Source organism: Mustela nivalis (genome assembly GCF_964662115.1).
Source record: "Mustela nivalis genome assembly, chromosome: 10".
Classification (NCBI taxonomy): Eukaryota; Metazoa; Chordata; class Mammalia; order Carnivora; family Mustelidae; genus Mustela; species Mustela nivalis.
Window position 1 is genome coordinate 42,077,631 of NC_139029.1, and position 21,629 is coordinate 42,099,259.

At 52.4% G+C, this 21,629-nt stretch overlaps 1 protein-coding gene across 6 annotated transcripts in view; it reads left to right on the forward strand.

The window, feature by feature from the left end:
- The window catches only part of MROH7 (maestro heat like repeat family member 7), a 50,858-nt gene that overhangs the window by 14,306 nt on the left and 14,923 nt on the right, over nt 1–21,629 (forward strand). For 3 of the 6 annotated variants that reach the window (XM_082688071.1, XM_082688070.1, XM_082688069.1), the window contains exons 4-15: nt 1,140–1,213; nt 4,272–4,346; nt 5,920–5,999; nt 6,280–6,409; nt 8,472–8,567; nt 9,070–9,174; nt 9,385–9,520; nt 11,625–11,737; nt 12,052–12,228; nt 12,662–12,816; nt 15,204–15,342; nt 18,709–18,899. In XM_082688071.1, the coding sequence (XP_082544197.1) occupies nt 1,140–1,213; nt 4,272–4,346; nt 5,920–5,999; nt 6,280–6,409; nt 8,472–8,567; nt 9,070–9,174; nt 9,385–9,520; nt 11,625–11,737; nt 12,052–12,228; nt 12,662–12,816; nt 15,204–15,342; nt 18,709–18,899 (1,471 nt within the window). Of the gene's footprint in view, nt 1–1,139; nt 1,214–4,271; nt 4,349–5,919; nt 6,000–6,279; nt 6,410–8,471; nt 8,568–9,069; nt 9,175–9,384; nt 9,521–11,624; nt 11,738–12,051; nt 12,229–12,661; nt 12,817–15,203; nt 15,343–18,708; nt 18,900–21,629 lie in introns of those variants that run through there. The other 3 variants (XM_082688073.1, XM_082688072.1, XM_082688074.1) reach the window with 3 other exon arrangements.

Consider the following 21,629-nt stretch of genomic DNA (forward strand, 5'->3'; position numbering starts at 1 on the left):
CTCATGATTCCTTAGGTCATTCAATGAATTATAATCTGTCACTACTGCTATTTATCGTGATCCTCAAATCATTCCCAGTTTGGCCAGTGGGATCCCCTTTAAGCGAGCTTTCACGTCCCAATGACATGTCCCCATCATTCTTGGAGCTCTCTTGCTTTCTGTTACCAGATGTTTCGGGCTCATTCTGCACGTTCTTGCCCAAATCTCAGACTCAGCCATTTCTCTGAGGAGGTTTGTACCTTTTAGTGGAAAAGGGAACCTAGGAGATGAGATCTTGAAGCAAGCTATGTTCACGACTATTGGTGTCTCTGCTTCTCCCTATTGGCTCCTTCCTCCTGAAGCCCTGGTGGCCGAGATGGCCCTGAAACAAGTTCTAGGCACTCATAGGCCCTCAGAAGGAAAGAGACCTATTTTCTTTTGGGTTCCCCTCAGTCTCTTTAATAGGGGGTCTATCAGTCCTGTTCAGTGTGGCGGGGGGCATGGGATGCTTTTATTGGTCAAGCCTGGGTTCCAGGCCCAGCCCTACCTGAAGAAGGGGTGATGTGTGTGCTTGCATAATCCAGCTTCCCTAGATCCAGGGAAAGGGTAGCCCACAGAGAAGAAGGGCCTCTATCACCAGAAAGAAAGATGAGGAAATCCAGGGCTGACAAAACAGATATCTACTACTACAAATCAGAGTTTAATTATATGTTGTGGTAACAGTTCTTTCACCCTGAAGGTCAGGGAGGCCTTGCCGAGCAGTGGCAGACAGGCAGAAATTTGAAGGAGGGGAGCCCTAGCTGTGCAATGGGGTGTGGTAGTGGATGCGCCCAGGTAGAGGAGACCACCTGTGCAAAGGCCCTGAGGGAGAAGATTGTCCTGGCCCAGAAGAAGGGCTGAGGCCAGAGCATGGCAAGAGAGAGGAGAGCAGCAGGACACAGGCTGGGGAGGTGGGCAGGGGTCCCAGATCAGGCAGAGACTTGAGGGTGCTAACAAGAATAGTGGCTTTATGGTGCCACTGAAGGCTTTTGAGGAAGGTAGCTCTGTCTGGCAGCTAAGGGCATAAGGATTGGAGGGGGCCAGTGGGGGAGGGGAGACAGGGCTGTGGTAGCAGATCTTTACCTTCCCTCTTGTCTCCTCATTGAAACTGTGACATTCAGGAATCTTCGATGAAGTGACCTCATGCCTGCTGAAGGTGCCAGGGAAGAGAGATGATGACAACAAGATGGCTCTGGTAGGCTTCCTGTCCAAGCCCCAGTGGACTTCCCTGGGGTACCCCTCCCCCCTCCTCCTCCTCCACTCTGCAGCCCCAGTGGTTCCTGTTTCTCTGCCCGGCTCTTCTTTTCTCCATGGGATTCGTCACCATCTGGTATACACTGTGCTTTACTAGTTCACCTTGGTTTTTGTTAGCCTCTCACACTGCAATGTATCCTCCATAAATCAAGGATTTTTTTAGAGAGAGGGGAACACACACGAGTGGGGTGGGAGGAGCAGACAGAAGGAGAGGGAGAAGCAGACTCCCCTCTGAGTAGGGAGCCTGAGGTGGCCTCGATCTCAGGACCCCAAGATCCTGACCCGAGCCAAAGGCAGACGCTTAACCAACTGAGCCACCCAGGAACCCCCTGAATCAGGTCTGTCTTACTCTCAACTCTATTCCCAGCATCTAGAATGGTGTCTGGAACATTATAGGTGCTCAACAAAGGTTTTTTAAGCAACTGAATCCATTGTGAGAGGGTCTCTAAAAGGGGAAGAAAGGTTAGGATTGACCCTTTTTAGGACACAGCCCCAGCCCAGGTTTTGGGTCAGGAGGCCAGAGAAAGCTAGCACCCACAGGACTTGGTGAAGGCCAGTGGGGGCAGACTGGACAGACTGGTGGATGTGAGTGTGAACACACCCATAGTCAGGGAGACTGGCAGGTGGATGGAGCCCAGCGGTGGGATCCAGGCCAGGCCAGGCCAAGCGGGAGGGAGGCACTGCCCTCAGGCTGCTTCAGAGGCAAACTCCAGTCCCTGGAGTGCCCCGGGGTGGGGCATGGGGACAGGGCGCCAGGACTAATATAAGAGGTCTGGCATTTTAGGAATATCCAACCTCATCCCATGGCTTTCCCTTGGTTGTCTATCTTGTTCTTGCCACACTGGCCTTTCTTGGTTTCTCACACATGGCATACTCATTCCTGCCCCAGGGCCTTTGCACTTGTCTTTTCTGCCAGTAAGTTTCTTCACAGCTACAAAATGGGCATAATAAAGTTGAAGTGGAGGCCTGTATTAATGTACGCACAACACTGAGCACAGTGCCTGCAATAAATAGAGTTTATTACTAGAGTTAGTCAACACATTTTGTTGAGTCCCTACTATGTGCAAGGCATTGTTTCAGGTACTAGAGATATAACAGTGAAGTAACATTCTAGATTGGGGAAATAGGCAGAATTTCCTCTAGTTCTTTACATGGTTACCTCCCCCCCCCCTTTTTTTAATGGTTACCTCTATCTTGTCATTCAGGACTCAACCCAAACATTGGCTCTTCTGAGAGGTCTCCCATGACCATTCAATCTATTAGCTATCCCTCTATCATCACTTTGGCAGTTTAAGTTATCAGTTGTAATTTAGCAAACCACCCCAAAACTTAGTGGTCTAAAAGTTCACTCTGCTGGGGGAATAAGGACTGAGGGGCCCCATTTCTCCTGATCCTGAAAATTTTGAAAAATTTTAATTTTTATTTATTTTTGACTGAAGCATGTACAATATTATAAGTGAGTACAGTATTATGTTCGTTTCAGGTGTACCACATAGTGATTCAGCATTTAAATAGAGGACCGAGAGATCACCAGGATCAATCTCGCTACCATCTGTCACCATACAAAGCTGTTAAAATATTATCAGCTGTATTCCTTATGCTGTACATTGCATCCCTGTGTCCTAATTGTTTTATAATGGGATGTTTGTACCTTTTAATCCCCCTCTCCTGTTTTGCCCAGCCCCGCCCCACCTCCCGTTCTCTCTGGCAACCACAAGAACGTTTTCTGTATCTATGAATCTGTTTTGTGTGTTCATTTGTTTTGTTTTTCCTGTCCCACATGCAAGTGAAGTCATGTGGTATTTGTCTTTCTCTGTCTGACTGATTTCACTTAGCATTATATCCTCTAGGCCTATCCATGTGGTTGCAAGTGGCAAGATCTCATTCTTTTTTATGGCCGAGTTACATTCCAGTGTGTGTGTGTGTGTGTGTGTGTGTACAGATCTCACACACCTTCTCTATCCACTCATCTATCGGTGGACCCTCAGGTTCCTTCAGTATCTTGACTGGTGTGAATAATGCCACAGTCAACCGTAGAACCCACATCTTTTAGAATGAGTGCTTTTGTTTTCTTCAGCTAAATGAACTTGCTGGATTGTGTGACAATTCTGAAACCCTCTGGGCTCAGTGAGGTGGCTCTTCTGCTCTCTGTGCTATAGCCTGAGGTTACCTGGGAGCAGGGGCTGGAATGTCACCTTTCACATGGCATCATCGTCCTATATCTAGCCTTGCTTCCTTGTGGCATGGTGGCTGGGTTCCAGAAGGAAAAGGCGGCCAGTTCCCTGAAGGGCTAGGCCAGGAATTGGCACGTCATCACTTCATGGCCTTCTGTTGATCTAAGCAAGCCCTAAGATGAGCCCTGATTCTAGGGCTCTCTGTCCTCTTGATTGCGATGGCCAAGAATGTGTGGCCTCTCGCACCCACCACACTGCCTGTCGGGTTCACTTGCTTTTGCTTTCTTCCCTGGATGAAGTTAGTTTATCTATTTCACGAGTTTTGTTCTTCTGCCCTAAGATGATGAGCACACATAGATTAATTGGACATTAGTAAAGGTATTCCCTCTCTCAGCTGGTGAAACACCTTGACCTGACTAGGATGTGTCCTTAAGAGTGGGTACTAGAAAGCCCTTGAAAGGTATCACTCATGGTGGGATTTCGGCAGGAGGTGATAGCACCTCTTCTGTCCCCTCAGCTCCTGCCTCCTCTCCCCCAAGAGAGGGAGACCAGAGAGGGGGAGTGCTTTGCAGGGCCTGAAATCTGGTCCTCCTCCAAATGCTGCCCTTCACGGATTATCCAACCCCTCCCCCACTGCCACCACAGCCTTCCTGAATCTGTACCCCACCTCAAGTGTCACCTTGGTTTCTCATTTCTCTGGAGCACATGCTGGGGGCTGGAGGCTGGGGACGAGCTGGCCCTGTATGGTGGGGATGTGCGGGCCAGCCCTGAGGGCGGGGTCCTTGTGACTCTCACCCTGTGGTTTTGCCCTCTGCTGCCTCCCAGGTGGAGAATGTCATCGCCCTCCAGAAACGCCAGGAAGGGGAAGGCGAGAAGAAGACCATGATGAAGAAGATGATGGTGTGGGAACCCTGGGTGGGCTTGTGGCATTGGGTGGGGAGGAGGTGGGAGTCTTGGTCTGCCCAACGGACGAGACAAGGCTTGAGGTGGGAGGAGGACAGAGATGGGTGCAGGACACTTGGATGTGAGCCGCGGTCCACCTCTAACTGCCCTCCACCCCGCTGAGGGAGCTCAACCCCTTTTCCTTCTGTGAGCCTGGCTCTTCTCATCTCCTCAGTGCCTGTGGTAATAATGCCTATGTGTGGGCTCTCTTCTTGGAAGGATGTAACCCAGTGGTTAGATCACTGTAGAGCCCAAGTCCCTGTGAACAGTTGTGACTGTTTAACACATTCTTGTCCCAGACACTCCTCCTGGTGTGGAAACTTCCAAGAGTTTCCTTATTATTTGGCAAAATACATTCACTTCCCAGTTATCCACTGGAATGGTTTGGGCCGCTGAAGTCCCCAAAATTATATTTAGCTTTGTGTCCTTTAAAGAGAGCAAATCCTTGCCTTTGATAACTTCATTCAACCAACATTAATTGAGCCCCTATTGTATGTAGATGGGAGATCAAAAGTGAGAAGTAATTATTTGGACGTTTTTATTTTATTATTTCTTTATTTACTTGACAGAGAGATATCACAAGTAGGCATAGAGTCAGGCAGCGGGGAGTGGGGGGTGGGGGTAGGGAAGCAGGCTCCCCGCTGAGCAGAGAGACTGACTTGGGGCTCTATCCCAGGACCCTGAGATCATGACCTGAGCTGAAGGCAGAGGCCCAACTCACTCAGCCACCCAGGCACCCTTTTATTTATTTTTAAGATTTGATTTTATTTGAGAGAGAGAGAGCATGAGTGGGGCGGGGGGGGGCAGGGTGGGGTGGGTGGAGCAGCAGGCAGAGGCAGAGGGAGAAGTAGGCTCCCCCTTGAGCAAGGAGCCCAATGTTGGGGCTCAATCCCAGGACCCTGGGATCAGGGCCTGAGCCAAAGGCAGAGGTCAAACCCAATGAGCCGCCCAGGTGCCCTTTATTTTGTTTTTAAAGATTTTATTTATTTATTTGAGAGAGAGTGCACGCACCAGCTGAGGGAGGGGCAGAGAGAGAGGCAAGCAGACTCAGCACCAAGTAGAGAGCCCCACAGGGGACTTGATCCCAGCACCCTGAGATCATGACCTGAGCTGAAGGCAGCCGCTTAACTGATTAAGCCATTCAGGCGCCCTTAGGACAATTTTAAAGGAATTCAAGTGGACCCTCTTCCAGAGCCATTCATGGTGGCTTTTTTTGCTTTGGGCCAGCCCATGGTTTAAATATACCTCCTTACCACGGGGCTGCTGAAGCAGTTCTTGCTGGGCCCTGTGTGTGGGGTGTGGCTGGTTAAGGTGTGGTGTGTATTTGGTGGCCTTGAACTGAGCCCAGGACCCGGTTTGAGCCATGAGCCAGCTCTCCCCAGAGGAGGCCCTGCATGGTGTGGAGGTGGGGAGTTCTGTCCAGGCTGAGGGGCTGGCACAGCCCCGCGCCCTGTGCGGAACAGCGGCCTCGGTCCTGGTGGTCTGCAGTGGACTTGCTCCCTCATTGACCCCTCTGTGGTCCCCTGTCCAGAGGCAGATCCAGGAGGAGCCACTGGATTCCCTCTCAAGCACTGTCCGCTGGCAGGCCATGGAGACCCTGACCCAGCTGAGGTGTCCACAGCCCCCTCCCAGACCTCCAGCCCTCTCCCTTTTTCCCTGGGCTCCACCTCTCTCCCCTGGGGCCTGTCCTCAGTGCCCCACCCACTCCTGGGCCTTTTCCTCTCCTCAGGCCCCATCCTGCACACCCACTTCCCTCCTCCCCACCTCATCTTGCTCAGGCCATGCCCCAGCCTCCAGCTAGGTGCCCTCCTCCCTGCCCCTCATCCTTAGCTTCCTGCTTCCGGCCACAGGGCCCCTCCCTCAACTGCCTCCCCATCCCCCTTGCTTTCAGTCACTCCCAGCCTATCCTGGGCTGGCAAGAAAGAGCAGAGCTGGTGAGCACGTGCGTGAAGAGTGTGTTCTCCCTCCCCTCCGTGCAGGCCATGCAGGAGAAAGACGAGGCCAAGGCTGAGGCCATACAGGTGAGTCCTCAGGGCTGTCCAGGTCCTTAGACAAAGGTGCATTTCTGACCTCCTAGCGGGGAGAGAAAGAGCATTGCAGAAGGTAGATGTGAATCTTCACACCCCTACTCAAGCTGCATGACCTTGCCTCTCCTGGCCTGAGCAGGCTCTTGATAAATATTCAGTGAATGAGTGAATCTTCAGAATAAGGAATTGCTCGTCTGGGATGCTCTGTCCACTTGTGGGTTCTGCCCTAAGAGAGGGATGTGAGCCTGTGTTGGTGCGGCCAGAGGAGGTGGCTGGGAGCGGGAGGAGGAGGGCTGAGGACTGGCTGAGCTGGGGTGATGCCTAGCTGGGATGAGGATAGAACGTCAAGGGGCTCCTGTGAGTGTCTTCCAGCCTGGGAAGGGTGGTCCCAGAAGTGGGTAGAGGTGACCCTTAGTGTAGGATGTAGGGTCCAGGGGAGAGGTTTAGGGAGAGGAGTTTCAGCCCAGAGGGAGGCACATTCATTCATCCTTTCATTCAGCAAATATAAACAGTGCCCACTCCAAACTACCAGGGGCTGGGGGATATAGTAGAGGGAGGGGGCGGGGAGAGGGACACTGTCAAAGAACCATACAAATAAAAGCACATTTATTCATGGTAAATGTTGCAAGCAAACTTAGGATGGGTATCCTGGCCTAGGTGGGGGTCAAGGGTCATGGTGCTGCAGCTGAGAGGTTACAGAAGAGCTGGTTAGCTGGGGTGGAGGGGTGGGCAGAAGGAAGGGCATGCCAGGCAGAGGGAACAGCCTGTGCAGTGGCCTGAAGACTGTGAGAACAGGGTGACTGCAAAGACAAGGGGGCAATGCGGCTGCAGCCAGAGGTTGAGGCAGGAGGGCTGGGAAGCGAGTCTAGAGAGCAGTAGGAGTCAGACCACACTGGCAGCATGAGGACTCTGGGTCCTGGGAGGTAGGTGGTGCACCGAGACAAGGTGGGGGGAATCCTTGCTGCCTGGCAAGAGAGCAGGAAGCCCTCTTGCAGTACCAGGCCTAGACACCAGAGGTCAGTGCTGCACAGTAATGGGTCCGTGGATGGGCGGGAAGGAGGTGGTAGCAGGACAAGCAGGGCCTGGCTTGGTGGTTGTGGTGTAACCCTGGTGTGCACAGACTGGGGAAGCCTGGGCGGGGACACCCTGGGAGACAAACAGACATGATGAGCTGGCAGAAGGAAAGGATGCAGGGGGCAGAGGGTCTTCCCAGAGTGGCCCAAACCCACTCTGTAGCCTTGTGTATGAGTAACGCCTGCACCTCCCTAAGACAATTCTGGGACTGGGGTGTGGCTGAGGGAAGGGGAACCGGGGCAGGGGAGACATGACTCCCTGCAGGGGCAACTTAGAAAGTCTACTTCAGTCTAGGAGTATCAAGTAAAAACACCCGGAACAATAGTAAAAGGCCGACCCTCCTGTTTTTCTGGCTCTTACCGCCATTTGCCCACCCAGCCTCTCCTTTGTTCCTCACCACTGGAAACCGCGTCAGCTTGGATAAGTGCATCCTCATTTGCAAAATGAGAAAAACACTTTGAGAGCACATTGATATGGTTGTGTGAATCTCCACATTGACCTGGCCCATGATAGATTCTCAGTCAATGCTGGGGCTCCTCTTCCTCCTCCTTTAAGGCATGAGTGCAGGGATAATAATCACCAATTTGTTATTTTTTAAGATTTTATTTATTTATTTGAGAGAGAGAGAGAGAGAGAAGGCGCCTGGGAGGGGCAAAGGAAGGGAGAGAATCCTAAGCAGACTCCATGTGGAGCACAGAACCTGATAACAGGTCAACAGGTTTTGACCTGAGTCAAAACATAGATCCAGCACTTAACTGACTCTGCCACCCAGGCGCCCCACTGATTTGTTGATAAGGAAACCGTAACCCATGGCAGGAGTAGTAATTTGTCCAGTACTACACCTCAAGTTAGTGTCTGAGATGGGGCCAGAAAACAGCTCTCATGGGACTGGATGCCCCTCCTCCCCTGACCCATAGCAGGGGTTGCAGGCTGGGTTTGCTCCAGGAGCCTCCTAGTGACTTGGTCCTCCTTCTGTCCACAGACACTTTACCGTCAGACCCTGGAAGCTCTGCAGACACTGCTCAATGCCCTCTTTGTGGAGGATCCCACTCCTGCCGGGCTGAAGAGCATCTTGGAGGTGTGGGGGCAGGGAGCAGTACAAGGGCAGAGGGGAAAGGAGAACGGGCTCCAGAGCCTGGGGAGGCTATGCCCAGGAGTGGTTGGACTTCTGGATGTCACCTTGTGCCTGTGTTCTGCTCCCTGGTCCCTCTTAACAGGCCCTATTCCAAACTCCTGCCCCTTCACTCTCTCCCTATCCTTCCTGCTCTTGCTCTAGCCGCCTGCTTAGCGTTCCTTTTCTCTTCTCATCCCTCCCTCTCTTCTGTCCTCATGTCTCTCCACCTACCATCTCTCTCCCTATTGTCCCTCCTCCTCCCTCTGGTTTTCCAGTCCTAGCCTCAACTTCTGGACCCCATGCCTCCCTATGCTCCTGGAGGAGGATGGGGGCTATGGACAGTTGCATTTATGCCCTCCTGGAAGCTTCCTGCTGACTGCTGACTGGTGAAGGCTAACCTCCCCACCCAGGCAGCAGAAGGCTGGTGTCCAGCCTGCATCTCTGAGTCTTGTCCTTGTCCTCACAGCCCCTGGGGCCCTGGATGAACTCTGGGAAGGCCCATGAGCGAGCACGGGCTGTGAACAGCAATGTCTCTGTGTTGAACCACACGCTTATGACCCTGCCTTTCTTTGTGAGTGGCCCCTGGGAGGGAAGGACACTCTTAGGAAGAAACTTCTTGGCTCTAAGGGATCCGGTGCCTCTGTCCCGGGGTTCCCAGGTGGCCCTTGTCATCTTCAGAGGGCTCTCCTATCAGGGCCAGACCATCCGGCTCTGTTCACTAATCACTGTATAGTGCTATTGAACCTATAAGACTCAGTCCTTGAAGTTATGATGCAAACAGATGTCCTCGGGGTTCCCGGCACTGGGACTTCTGCTGGGGAGACTCATCCTTCGCATCGGGGATCCTGATGAGGAGATCGGCCGGGAGGCCCTGGACGGCATCATCATCCTCTATACCATCCTGGAGCTCCAAAAACGTAAGCCCTTGGCAGCGCGTCTGCAGCAAGCTTCTGAGCAGATACTCAGCCTGGGAATGGACTGGAGCCCTGACAGCAAGGGCACAGGTAGAAGATGGAGGAACCCAGCACGGGGTCCGATGGGCTGGCGCGATGCCTCAGTCCACACAGACCCAGAGGACAGGGGCTACAAACAAATCTATTTTGATTTAAGCCATCTGTCCATCGGATCCCCTCCTCTTCCTCTCAAGTATAATCTGTGACTCTCATGTCACATTTCTACGATGTGCCAAGAGCAGGGAAGGCTATGTCTTCATCTCCACTCCATTCCCATGGTCTAGCCCCGGGCCTGGGCACATGGTGGGTGTTCAGTGAATGTTTACTGAGTGAACAAACAAAGACCAGTTCCCACGTTAGGGTCTGGAGTGGATGCAGCCTGTAGACCTCGCATTAGGGAGCTGGGGGCGTGAAACGGGCTGACCTAGGTACCAGGCTGGCACTGTGCCTAGAGGTGTGCAGCGGCTAACTGCCTCCATCCTTTCTGCATGGTCCCAACCCCGCCCACGGGCCTTCGGCATGTTATTTAAACTCTGGCTCCAGAGGCCGAGTGACCTGGCCATCTGAAATCGCAGTTAACTGGCTATCCTGTATTTTGTCTGGGGACCCCCAGACATACACTGTCAGACTTTCAAGGGTGAAGTGCTTTGTCTGGACCCCCTGAGTGTAGGGAGCAGCAAAGCTAGGCTTTGAACTTGGGTGTCTCTGTTTTCAGGTCTCATGCTTCTTTTTCTTTTTTTTTTTTTTAAAGATTTTATTTATTTATTTGACAGAGAGAGATCACAAGTAGGCAGAGGGGCAGGCAGAGAGAGAAAGAGGAGGAAGCAGGCTCCCTGCCAAGCTGAGAGCCCGATGCGGGGCTCAATCCCAGGACCCTGAGATCACGACCTGAGCCGAAGGCAGAGTCTTAACCCACTGAGCCACCCAGGCGCCCATCATGCTTCTTTTCTTTACAAATAACTCACACACTTGGTCCATAGGGTCCTTCTGCCTCGATGGCCCTTCCTTATGTCTATGGCTTGCACACGCTGGGGCATCCAGGTGGGACCTGGGCCAGGCTGCAGAAAGGCCTGAGGAAATGAGCCTGAAATGTGTTTCCTTCCACAGAAAATATGAAGCCGCCTTGTGCCAGGTCTAGTCTAGGCACTGAAAACAGCGATGAAGTTAAATAATCCTTCCTGTTCAGGGGCCCTTCTCGTTGTTAGGAGACAATAAACAAAATAAACAAGTGATACGTATAGTGAAGTCAGATAACGAGCACTAAAGAAAACACATCAGAAAAGGGGGTTTGGGAAGGCCAGGGTAGGAGGACCACAATTTAAAGAGGGTTCACCACACACCCACCAGACCAGCAGAAATCCACATGACAGCTCACTGGTGGGATGGCGGGGGGTGGGGGGGATGGGCTGGAGCGCTCCTGCACTGCTGGGGGTGGGGGGTGCATAGTCGGCCCGACTGGAAGACCATTTGGCAGCTTCCCCTGAGGCTGAACCCGTGCGTACCCTGGCACCCAGCAAACACACTTCTGCCTCCATACCAACAAATGTGTCCCTCCATTCACTGAAAGGCATGGGCTAGGCCTACCAGAATGTTCCAAGCAGCACCAATAGCTGGATGTGACCCCAGTGTCCATCAGAAGCAGAACAGAGACCTAGACCGTAGTGTATTCACACCATGGGAAACGATGCAACATCATGACCAATGAGCTCACGCTACTCTGGACAGCGGGGATGACTGTCACCCCCATGACGCTGAGGGAAAGCCGGCACATAGGTCCAACAGCAAGAAATCGAACCTGTGGTTTTAGGAGTCAGAACAGTGGGGTCAGAGGAGGTGGGGTGAGGGGGCAGAGGACTGGAAGGAGCACCAAGAGGGGGCCTCTGGGGTGCTGCTGGTGACGTAGTGTTTCTCAACGCAAGAGCTGGTAACCTGGACCTGGGTGCTGGTTCCAGAAAAACATACCTCGCTGCTTATCTCTGATTTGTGTACTTCCTACATTTGCGTTTAGCAGAAAGTTTAAGAAAAAAGAACAGGATGGTTGGGCCTCACTGAGGCTTTCTTCTTGCAGGATCCAGAGATAAGGAAGAGACCAATAAGGAGGAGCTCTATGAGAGCAACAAGCGATTCCTGGGGCCCTACAACCCTGTCAGCCCATGCCAGAATATTCTGCGTGTGATCGCGGTGACCACCCACTGCCCACCAGCTCTGGGCCTTCCTGGAAATGGGGGAGGGGCAGTGCCAGCCCCCCCCCCCCCAGTGTCTCCTCCCCATGTTTCCATCTCTCCAGGCTCAAGTCCCTTTAAGGAAGCCTTCCCCAACCACACGGGCCCACCCTGAGTACCCCCTCCTCCTCGGATCAGAGCTGGTTCAGAGCTGTGCCGGAGGGATGTTAGCTCATTCTGGGGGCAGGGGCCATGTCTCCCCTCTCTTTTAGCTCCTCCCCAAAGGGTTGGCCACCCGTCCGTGGGGTCTGTATCTCTGTGCCTCTGTTTCAGGAGTTTGGAGACTTCCTGGGACCCCAGCAGGTTAAGGACCTGTTGCTAGCAGCCCTAGAAGGCTTGAAAGGCAGCTCAGAGGCCCGGGGGAAGGACTCTGGGGAGATGATGCAGCTAGCCTCGGAGGTCACGCTCAGCTCGGTGCTGGAATGGTACCGCCACAGGGTGCTGGAGGTGGTAAGGCTCCCTGTGGGAAGTGGCTGAGGTGGGAGTCCCCACAGGGCTGCTCATCCCTTGGGACCCACCGTCTGGCAGGGGCAGGGTGGGGAGTGTGGGAACCCCTAAGCCCTGGAGCAGGGTAGGGGTGGTAGTGGCTGAGTTCTAGGTGCTTCCTACTTGTGGGTAAGAAAGAACTCACTTAATGATCTGGGGGCAGTGGGGAAGGCAGACAAAGCTGGCTGTCTCCCAGGGAAGGAGCAGGTGCACTGCCCCCCCCCCCCCGCCAATCCCCATCTCTCTCCTGTTGCCCTCTCTCTCTTCCTTCTCCCCTGCCCCTCTATCCTGTCACCCCCACTTCTTTCCTCCTCCCCTATCCCTACTCTCCCCACACCTGCCTTGGCTTCTCCAACTGGCCTCCTGGCTGCTCACGGCTGCTCTGGCTGTGCCCCAGATCCCAGAAATCATGCAAGGCATCTATGCACAGCTGAACTACATCCAGGAACCACGGGCCCGCGAGGTGGCCCTGCTCCCCGTCTCCCTCCTGGCCAGCTCCTTCATGACCGAAGTGGTTGTGGCCCTGCTCACGTGCCCCCTGCCACTGGACAGGTACCCACGGAGGGGCTCCCGCCATCACACCTCCGAGGGTTGGAGCAGCCCTCACCCTGGGCTGGGAACCTGTCCTCTCACCCAGAGCAGGCCCTGGCCCTCTAGCTGACCCCTTTTCCATATGATCTGGGATGCTTATGACAGCCATTAATCACTTCTGAAGCCCTGCTGGGTATCCATGTGGAGCATTAATCCCTTCTGTCCTTAGTACAACAACCCCACTCTGCAGATGGGGAGACTGAGGTGTAGTTCCATGTCCTCGGCACCCAGGGAGCAAGCAACAGGATGAGGACCTAAACTCAGATTTGATCAGCTCTGAGCCCAGATCTCTAAGGAGGCCCTAGAAAGGAGGTCTGAGTGTTGGCCCTGACTCTGCCTCTGGCTACTGTGTGGTCTTGGGTGGTTCACTTGTCCTCTCTGGGCTTCATTTCCCCCCAGAGACAAAAGAGGGAAATACCCCACTCCAGATGGCTGGTTGTGACAAGCAACATAGCCAGCTGAGCTGAGGGCCTGCCCAGGGCTGGACTCTACAGGACCAAGCTTCCTGCTCTCAGCCTTCAGGATCTTGTGGTTTGACGGGCAGAGGGGACTGTGGCCAGAGAGACCAGACTGACTGCTCCAGCCTCCCAGCCCAGGAAACACTCCCACACCTTTGAATGAATAGAACAGGGCAGCCAGAGCATGGCCCACACCTTAAGATAGTTATACGGGAGCTCACGCAGAATTGCACCAAGGTGTGTGATGAGCTGTGCTTCTAGTGGGGACAGCTCATGTACATTTATAGAGGCCAGGGAGACTGGCTGGAAAGGTGAGAGCTAGGGTGTCCGGTCCCCGTGCTCCCACCTGGAAGAATTTCACCCTTTCTGCCCACACTAGCCTCCAGAGGGTTTCTTGGAATCACCAACCCTTCAGACTCAAGACTGGCAGGGCCACACCTGTCATCAGAGTCGCTCAGGATGGAGGACAGCAGTGGCAGGGGCTCCTGCTCCTAGAAGTCCTTGTGGCAGCCCAGTGGGCCAGCCAGACAGAGCCGGTACAAGATGGAAGGAGGCTGGGCTCTCAGGTGCCACGCTAGCGTGGCCTCCTTCCATCTTGTGTCCCGGATGCCTCACGTGCCTCACCCTATTCTTCTCTCTGGGCTTGAAAGCTGGACTCTTGGGCCTCCCAGTGAAAGGTGTAGGACTGCCCTGGCTGAAATGGCTCCTAAGAATTGCTCTTGCTCCTTTTTTTTTTCCCCCCAAGATTTTATTTATTTGACAGAGGGAGAGATCACAAGTAGGCAGAGAGGCAGGCAGAGAGGGGGAGGGGAAGCAGGCTCCCGGCTGAGCAGAGCGCCCTAAGTGGGGCTCCATCCCAGGACCCTGAGATTATGCATGACCTGAGCTGAAGGCAGAGGCTTTAACCCACTGATCGACACAGGTGCCCCTAGAATTGCTCTTTTACGAAAGATCTAGAGATTTTGCTTTTGGGGTCCCCATGGGAACAAGCGCAGTCCCAAGAGTCACTGCTCCCTGGGAGGCTCAATGCAACAGCGTCCTCTTCGGTTCTTATAGTTCATTTATAGTCCCTCCCAGCCCAGATGCAATTTACCAACTGGGTCATTTTCACCATAAGCAATGTTGCCTAGCAACATAGTTGACATACTATCTTTATCAGGTTTCCAGGGGAACAGAGCTGGAAAGTTAATGGAAGGTTCAAATGCTCATGCAGAGGGGAAAGGGTTCCGTTAACCCTTTTGTGCACCACTGGCCTGCCCATGCTTTTGGCTTCCCACAATTGATAGGAATGCCCACAGTCTGGTGCTGGCAGGTCCAGAGGCTTTCCTCTGCCTGGAGTACTGCCTTGCACTCCTTGATATTATGTGACAAATGCAAGGTCCAGGCCCTAAAGGGCCTCCTGGCATAGAGGAATGACTGACTACTGGCTTTGAAGGCGCCAAACCTGGTCATTTCCTGACGCTGCAGCTCATTATCTGTAATATCTCAGACTAATGATGTCACCTCTCTGAGCCTCAACTCCGCATCTGTAAAATGGGAATAACAACCCAACTTGAGTGTCCTTTGAGAATTCAGTGGAATTGAGGATCTTGAATACCTTGTTCATATCTATACGCCCAGGGTTTTGCCTAGTGCCTGGGGTACAGAAGATGCTCCATGTTTGCCAAATAAATTGAGTATAAAGCACTTGGTATAATACATGGAAATAGGGTTTTGAAGAATTGTGAACCCTCTGCCTCTTAGAGAGTGTTTTCTGAATCATTCCTCACTGGGACACCCATGGATACCATTTTGATGGTATCTTCCTTTCTCCATCCCCAAACCACTGGGAGGCAGGGTGGGCCCAGCGCCCTGGTCCTCACTAACCATCTCCACCCACCAACCCCCCAGCAATGGTGCAGAGATGTGGAGGCAGCTGATACTGCGCAAGCCCAGCTGTGACGTCCGAGACCTCCTGGACCTGCTCCTGACCAGCCTGAAGGAGAAGCCCTTCACCAAGAACGGCCGGACCTCCATCGTGCCCCTTGCGGTGAGCCCCTGCCTGGCCTACCTCACGACTACCCCATCCTGCGCTCCCTGCTCCTGCCCTCCTGCCCAGCTCAGCACACCCTGCTCTGCCAGGAGCTAGTTGTATGGCTCAGGTGGGTCTGTCTCCAGCCTGCTATTTGTGACCCCCTGGACAGCATCTTGCTGCTACTTACAGGGAGGGCAGTAGGCAGGGAGGGGGGACTTGCAGACCCGGGTCTAAGAGCTGGCTTGGATTCCCATACTAATCTATGACTTGAGCAAGTCACTTCTCCGCTTGAGGCTCAGCCCCTGTGTCTGTAAATGGGATACTGTTGAGGGAGTCTGCCTCACGTGGTGGTGGTGAAGATAAAATGAGGTAACTCCTTTCATTTAGTGATGCAACATGTTTACATGCTTGCTGCGGGGCTCTGAGCTCATACCTGAGAACACAGAGGGAAAGGCGGCTCTGACTACAGGGAGGTGACTGGGCAGAGAGACAGATTTCTCTCTGCCTCTGTCACTGTCACCCCACTGTCACCCTGGCCCTAGCCCTCTGGACAGCACCCCTGTTCATCTTGCTGCTTCCACTTCAGCCCCTCCAATCTGTACTGCAGCCAAAAAATCTTTGAGAATACACCTCTGCTCTTCTCAATCCCATCAGTGGCTTCCCTTTGTCCTTGAGAATAACACAGTATTTCTACTGATGTTGCAAGGCCCCACACCCCTCTTGGGCCTTACCACACTCCATGGTCCCTCTTACTTGCATGCATCCAGCCTTGTTCTTTGTCAGAAATGCTTACACACCATGCTATCTCTATCACAGGGCCTTTGCACATGCTGTTCCCTCTCCCTCTGCTAACCTAACTTCTACTCATCCCTCAGCTCTCAATTCCAGCATCACCTCCTCAGGGAAGCCCTCCCTTACTTCCCTGACCTGATCACATCTGTGCATATTACACTTTGCTTCACATGCTTTATCTTGGAGGGGTTTACCCTGTTGTGTTTAATTTGACACTAATGTGTGGGGTCCTTTGAGTAATCTGTGAGATGCATGAATTCAGTGCCTGAGCCTCTTTTGCTGACCATAATATCCCCAATGTCTGACGTATACCTGGCGCAAACTCAAAAAAAGTTCCGTTGGACTGATTTATTTATTCATTATTCATAATTGAGCACCTACTATATACCAGGCACACTCATGAGTTCTGGGGATTCAGCAGAGAGCAAGATATTCTGGTGGATGGAAGCAAATAAAGACATGGCTGGTGGAGACATGGGTGGTAACCCCTTTACGGAGGGGGACACTGTGGCTCAGTCACATCCCAGGACTTAGCTAAGGTCATAGAGCTTGGTGAGGCCAGCAGTCAAGCCCAGATCTCCTACCTCTGAATCCTGTGCTTCACCACTGGGGGTCTCTGCCTCTCTCCCCCAGCGCTGAGGTCTACGAATAAGGCATGGGCCTCCATTCCTTCCCTGATTTGGTCCTTCATCCTCTCCTTCCTCAAGGAATGTGTCTTGCTGTATTCGTGAGTCACTCATCTGTGCATTTTGCTGAAGCATAGTTTGAGCACAGATACAGCCTGGACAGATTTTTATCTCGTCGTATTGATAAACAGTGACCAAGATTGAGCCAAGAGCAGAGCCCTATGGCCCATCACTAGAGACTTTTCTCTACAGCACAACTATGTTCTTTGGATACAATCATTATCTTTGGTCTACTGAAAAACGTAAAGGCTTTGAGTCCAAGAGGCTTATCTTAGCTCTGCCACTGCCTCACTATATAATCTCGGTCAGTCACTTCCCCCTGCTCTAGCCTTGGTATATTGATCTGTAAAATGGGCGGTAATAAGTCCCACCCTGTCTAGCTTCCCTTTTCAGAAGAGTGAAATACTGTGTGTGAAAGAGCTTCCTAGGGGTGCCTGGGTGGCTCAGTGGGTTAAGCCTCTGCCTTCAGCTTGGGTCATGATCTCAGAGTCCTGGGATCAAGTCCCGCATCAGGCTCTCTGCTCAGCAGAGAGCCGCTTCCTCCTCTCTCTCTGCCTGCCTCTCTGCCTACTTGTGATCTCTGTCTGTCAAATAAATAAATAAATAAAATTTAAAAAGAAAGAAAGAAAGAAAGAAAGAAAGAAAGAAAGAAAGAAAGAAAGAAAGAAAGAAAAGGTTTCCTAGGCTGTAAAGCACAAATTTTTAAGTGCCACTCCTGGTTCTCATCCAGCCCGCATTTTGTCTCTTATCTCCCTGGGAACATGCCGTGGGCTCTGTCACTTGACAAATTCTCTTCCCTTGGGTCAGCTAGCATGAGAGCACAGATCCTGGTCACTTCTTTGTAAAGCACTCTCACCTCTCCCCTGATTCACTCTCCACCACACCTGTGGGGCTGGTGGGAAGAGGACCGGTGAGCCCCCCACCCCTTGACAGGATGGATGGATCTGAAGCTCAGAGAGGGCCAGGGAACTGTGGGGCGGGAAGGAGCCATCCAGTCTGTGACCCCAGCACCACCACCCCTGCCCCTGCATTGTCTTCGTACCAGTGAGAGAGGCCTTGGTGGGTGGAGCAGGAGGCGGGCCCAGGCCAGGACCAGAGATGAATGGCAGGTGGAGAGGTTGGATGGTAAGCACCCGTCAGGTCCCAGGGAACGTCGTGGACAAAACGCAAATAAAGCCAAGTTCCCAGGATTTGGGGGGGCTGGTGTGGGCAGTCGTGGATAGAAAAGGCAGGGTGTGACCTGTAGGGGTGGAGTGACAGAGTTGAGGACTGGGCCTCCCTGGCTCCCACTCAAGCTGGGATTTGTTTCTTCCGGTTTGTTGGGCAGCAGGGGAGGCAGTGAGGGCAGCCAGGTTTAATGGCCTGAAGTGAAGGGACAATGGGAGCGCCATCATGGTCTCTGTGCTCATGTATGAATGAGGAAGAGGGAGGGCATGTGCAGCTGGTGTCTGAAAGCCTGGGCTTCAGTGCCAGCTCTGTCCCAAGGGCCGGGCAACCACGGTAAGTGCTTTCACCCCTCTGAGGTGTCTTCCTCACCTGCACAACGGGATCAAGACTGCACCTCACCCACGATGAGAGAGGAGCCCTCCATCCAGTTCTTCTACAGTCGTGTCACCACCAAAGAGGCAGGCCGCTGTGCTGGTCTAGGGCTCACCCAGAGAGCCAGGAGTTGGAGTGTGTGTGGGGGCACGGTGGGTGGAGAGATCTGGGCTCTACCAATTGGAGTGAGAGAAGAGCAAAGATCCAGGTCCAAGCTGCTAGAGAATGTGGGGGCACGGTGGGTGGAGAGATCTGGGCTCTACCAATTGGAGTGAGAGAAGAGCAAAGATCCAGGTCCAAGCTGCTAGAGAAGCTGTCCGGACCCCTGCCAGGAGCCTCCAGCCAGCCTCCCCTCTGCCCCCAGGCAGCCAGCGGCCTGTGTGAGCTCCTGTCGGTCAACAGCTGCGTGGGTCGTGTGAGGCGTATCTATCCCCAGCTGCTGCTGGCCCTGCTCATTCAGGTCCATTACCACATCGGGCTCCACTTTCCCAGCCGCATGGCTTTCTGCAAGGATGCCAGGAAAGACACTCCGCCTTCCATCTTCATACCTGTGCGGTACGTATGTCTTGCTCTCCCTGGCTGGGGGAGGCCACTAGCAAGGGCCCTTCCTAAAACCTTGAGGGCAGTCAGTTGGTAGAATTAGCTTTGGGACTAAAAGAGAAAACAGAAGCCTATTTTTAGGAGTGCTGTGTTTCAGACCTGCCCAGTGCTGGATGACAGCAAAAAATAAGCCTTCCCCCAAGGAGCTCACAATTTCATGTTTCATCCTCCCTCCCTAGACATATCATTTGTATTAGATTTATATCCAAGTTCCACCTTTTTATTTTATTTTATTATTTTTATTTTATTTTTTTTTTACGTGGACTCCATGCAGGCCTTGAACCCACGACCCTGAGATCATGACCTGAGTTGAGATCAAGAGCGGAATGCTTAGCTACTGAGTCACCCAGGCACCCCTCACCATCTTATTTTTCATTATTAACCCGTATAGGTAATACATACATGTGGGTAAAGATCTCAAAAGGCATTAAAAGTGAGTTTCCTTTCCTCTCCTTACCCAGTGAGCCTCCCCAGAAGAACCAGGTTCTTTCATACCCTTCCACAGGTGGTTGATGCAGAGATAAGCACACGTGTCTGTTTCTGTTTTTATACCAATAGTAACGTCCTTTACAGTTACAGTTTTGCTTTTAGCATATACTCTGTCCTAGAAGAACAGACATAGAGATCTGTGTCATTTTTTTTTTTTGAACAGCTGCATAATACCCTTTGAGCGGAATGTACTGTAATTTATTTAACCAGGATCCTCTTGGTTTAAGTACTTTGCACTTACAGACAAAGCTGCAATGAGCTCGTTTATATGTCTTTACGCACACATGTGATGGTACAATGTAGGACAAATTCCCGAAAGGAGACTGGGTGCATTGAAGGGCTTCTGCATTTTAATCGTGAGCTGGGATAGGGATAAGGGGCGGAGAACATTCTTGACCAGTGAGTGATGAAAGGGAAAGTAGAGTGCCCTCTCAAGCACTCAGTTTGCCACATGGCCTCTGCCAGGGGTTGCTGTGTCCAGGAGGGCATGAGAATGGCCGTCTCCCACACCTTGGCCAGCACAGTGGAACAGAAGATATTTATGTCTTCGCTGATCTGAAAGTTGAAAAAAAAATGCTGTCATTTTCTATTACTACGCTTGAAGTGGAGGTTGAAGTGCCATATGTGTTTTCCTTTTATAAAGATTTTATTTATTTGAGAGGGAGAAAGTGAGTGCATGTGTGAACGGGGGAGGAGCAGAAGGGGAGGGAGAGAGCGGATCTCAAGCAGACTGTGCTGAGCACAGAGCCCCACGTGGAACTCCTGTCTCACAACCCTGAGGTCACGACCTGAGCCAAAACCAAGAGTCGGATGCTTAACCATCTGAGCCACCCAGTGCCCCTGTGTTTCCTTTTCTTTGAGCAACATTTGCCCAATTTTATATAGGACTGTTGAGAATTTTTTTGTTGTTGTTAATTTGTAAGAGCTTTTTATATATTAAGGATGGTAACTCTTTGTCACATGTATTCCACTTAAGTGGCAACTATTTTATGGTCTTTGCCATACAGAGGGTTTAAGTTTGTATGCAGTCGAGTGTCTCAGTCTTTTCTTTGGCTTCTATTGTGTGGAATGCTTAGAGAGGCACACTTTGAGGGGTCAAGTGCAAGCCATTGTGAGGCTGGGCTTGAAGTCTGAACATCTCAGATTTGAGTGTGGTTCCATCATTTAGGCTTTGTCCCTTGGGTAAACCACTTTAACCTCTTGGCAGCCTGGTGTGCTTGCCCATGAAATGGGGTAAGTGATTCCTGCCCTGCAGGTGTGTTGTAAGGACCAAACAGGACCCTGCGTCCCAGTGGGACATCCCATGCCAGGGCCACAGCACCACCTCTGACTCCCTGGTGCTTGTGAGGGTGGCAGCCCTGACTCCAGAAGCTGGTGGGCTCCAGGGGAAACAAAACCAGGGGGAAGTAGAGAAGCACTGGAGGAGGAAGAGGAACACTCAGTGGAAAGGTCTCAACCATCAAGTGATAAAGGCTGCGATCTCCCGACCTGGAGAACCTCCCTGAGCAAGGCCTGGGGAGGGGAGCTGGAGAGAACCCCAGTGTCCGCCTCCAAAAGGTCCAGCTGCTGTGCCCTGCGGCAGCCTCAGGCTTCAGTGCAGCTCCCTGTTGGGTCCTTGGCACCCCCATCCCACAGCAGGGACAGGGCAGTGCTGTCTCCACTTCACTGGGAAAAGCTGAGAACCTTCTGGGAAGGTGAAGCCTACAGAGTGGGCGTTTCGGGGAGCCAAAGGACCTGCACCACTACCCACAGCCTTCCTCCCTATGCTGTCACCTCTGCCTTTTTACAAAGCAGCACAGACCTCACCTGGGGCTCCAGAGATGTATCTTTGGGAGTAGGGTGGGGAGGAAGGACGATGGGTAGGGTCATTTCTGTTAAAACTTGGAACCCAATCAAGGGTGTGGTGGAAGAGTGGAGTCACCTACCTAGGAATGATGTGGCACTGTGTCCAAAAGCTTTAGCCTAATTTCGAGTTCCTCAGCTGCACACACTGACACCGGGTAGGTGTGGTCTGGGTAAGAGCTATGACAGTCTGAAGCCAGGTAGAGAGAAAGTGACCAGTGCTCCTGGAGATGGGGACACTGGGTGGTCAAGTCATGGAGCAGAACATTACACAGCTGGCTCACTCGGTCTTAGTTCAAGGTGCTGATGCTCAGCATGGAAGGTAGAACCTTCCTTCTAATGAAAACTTGCACA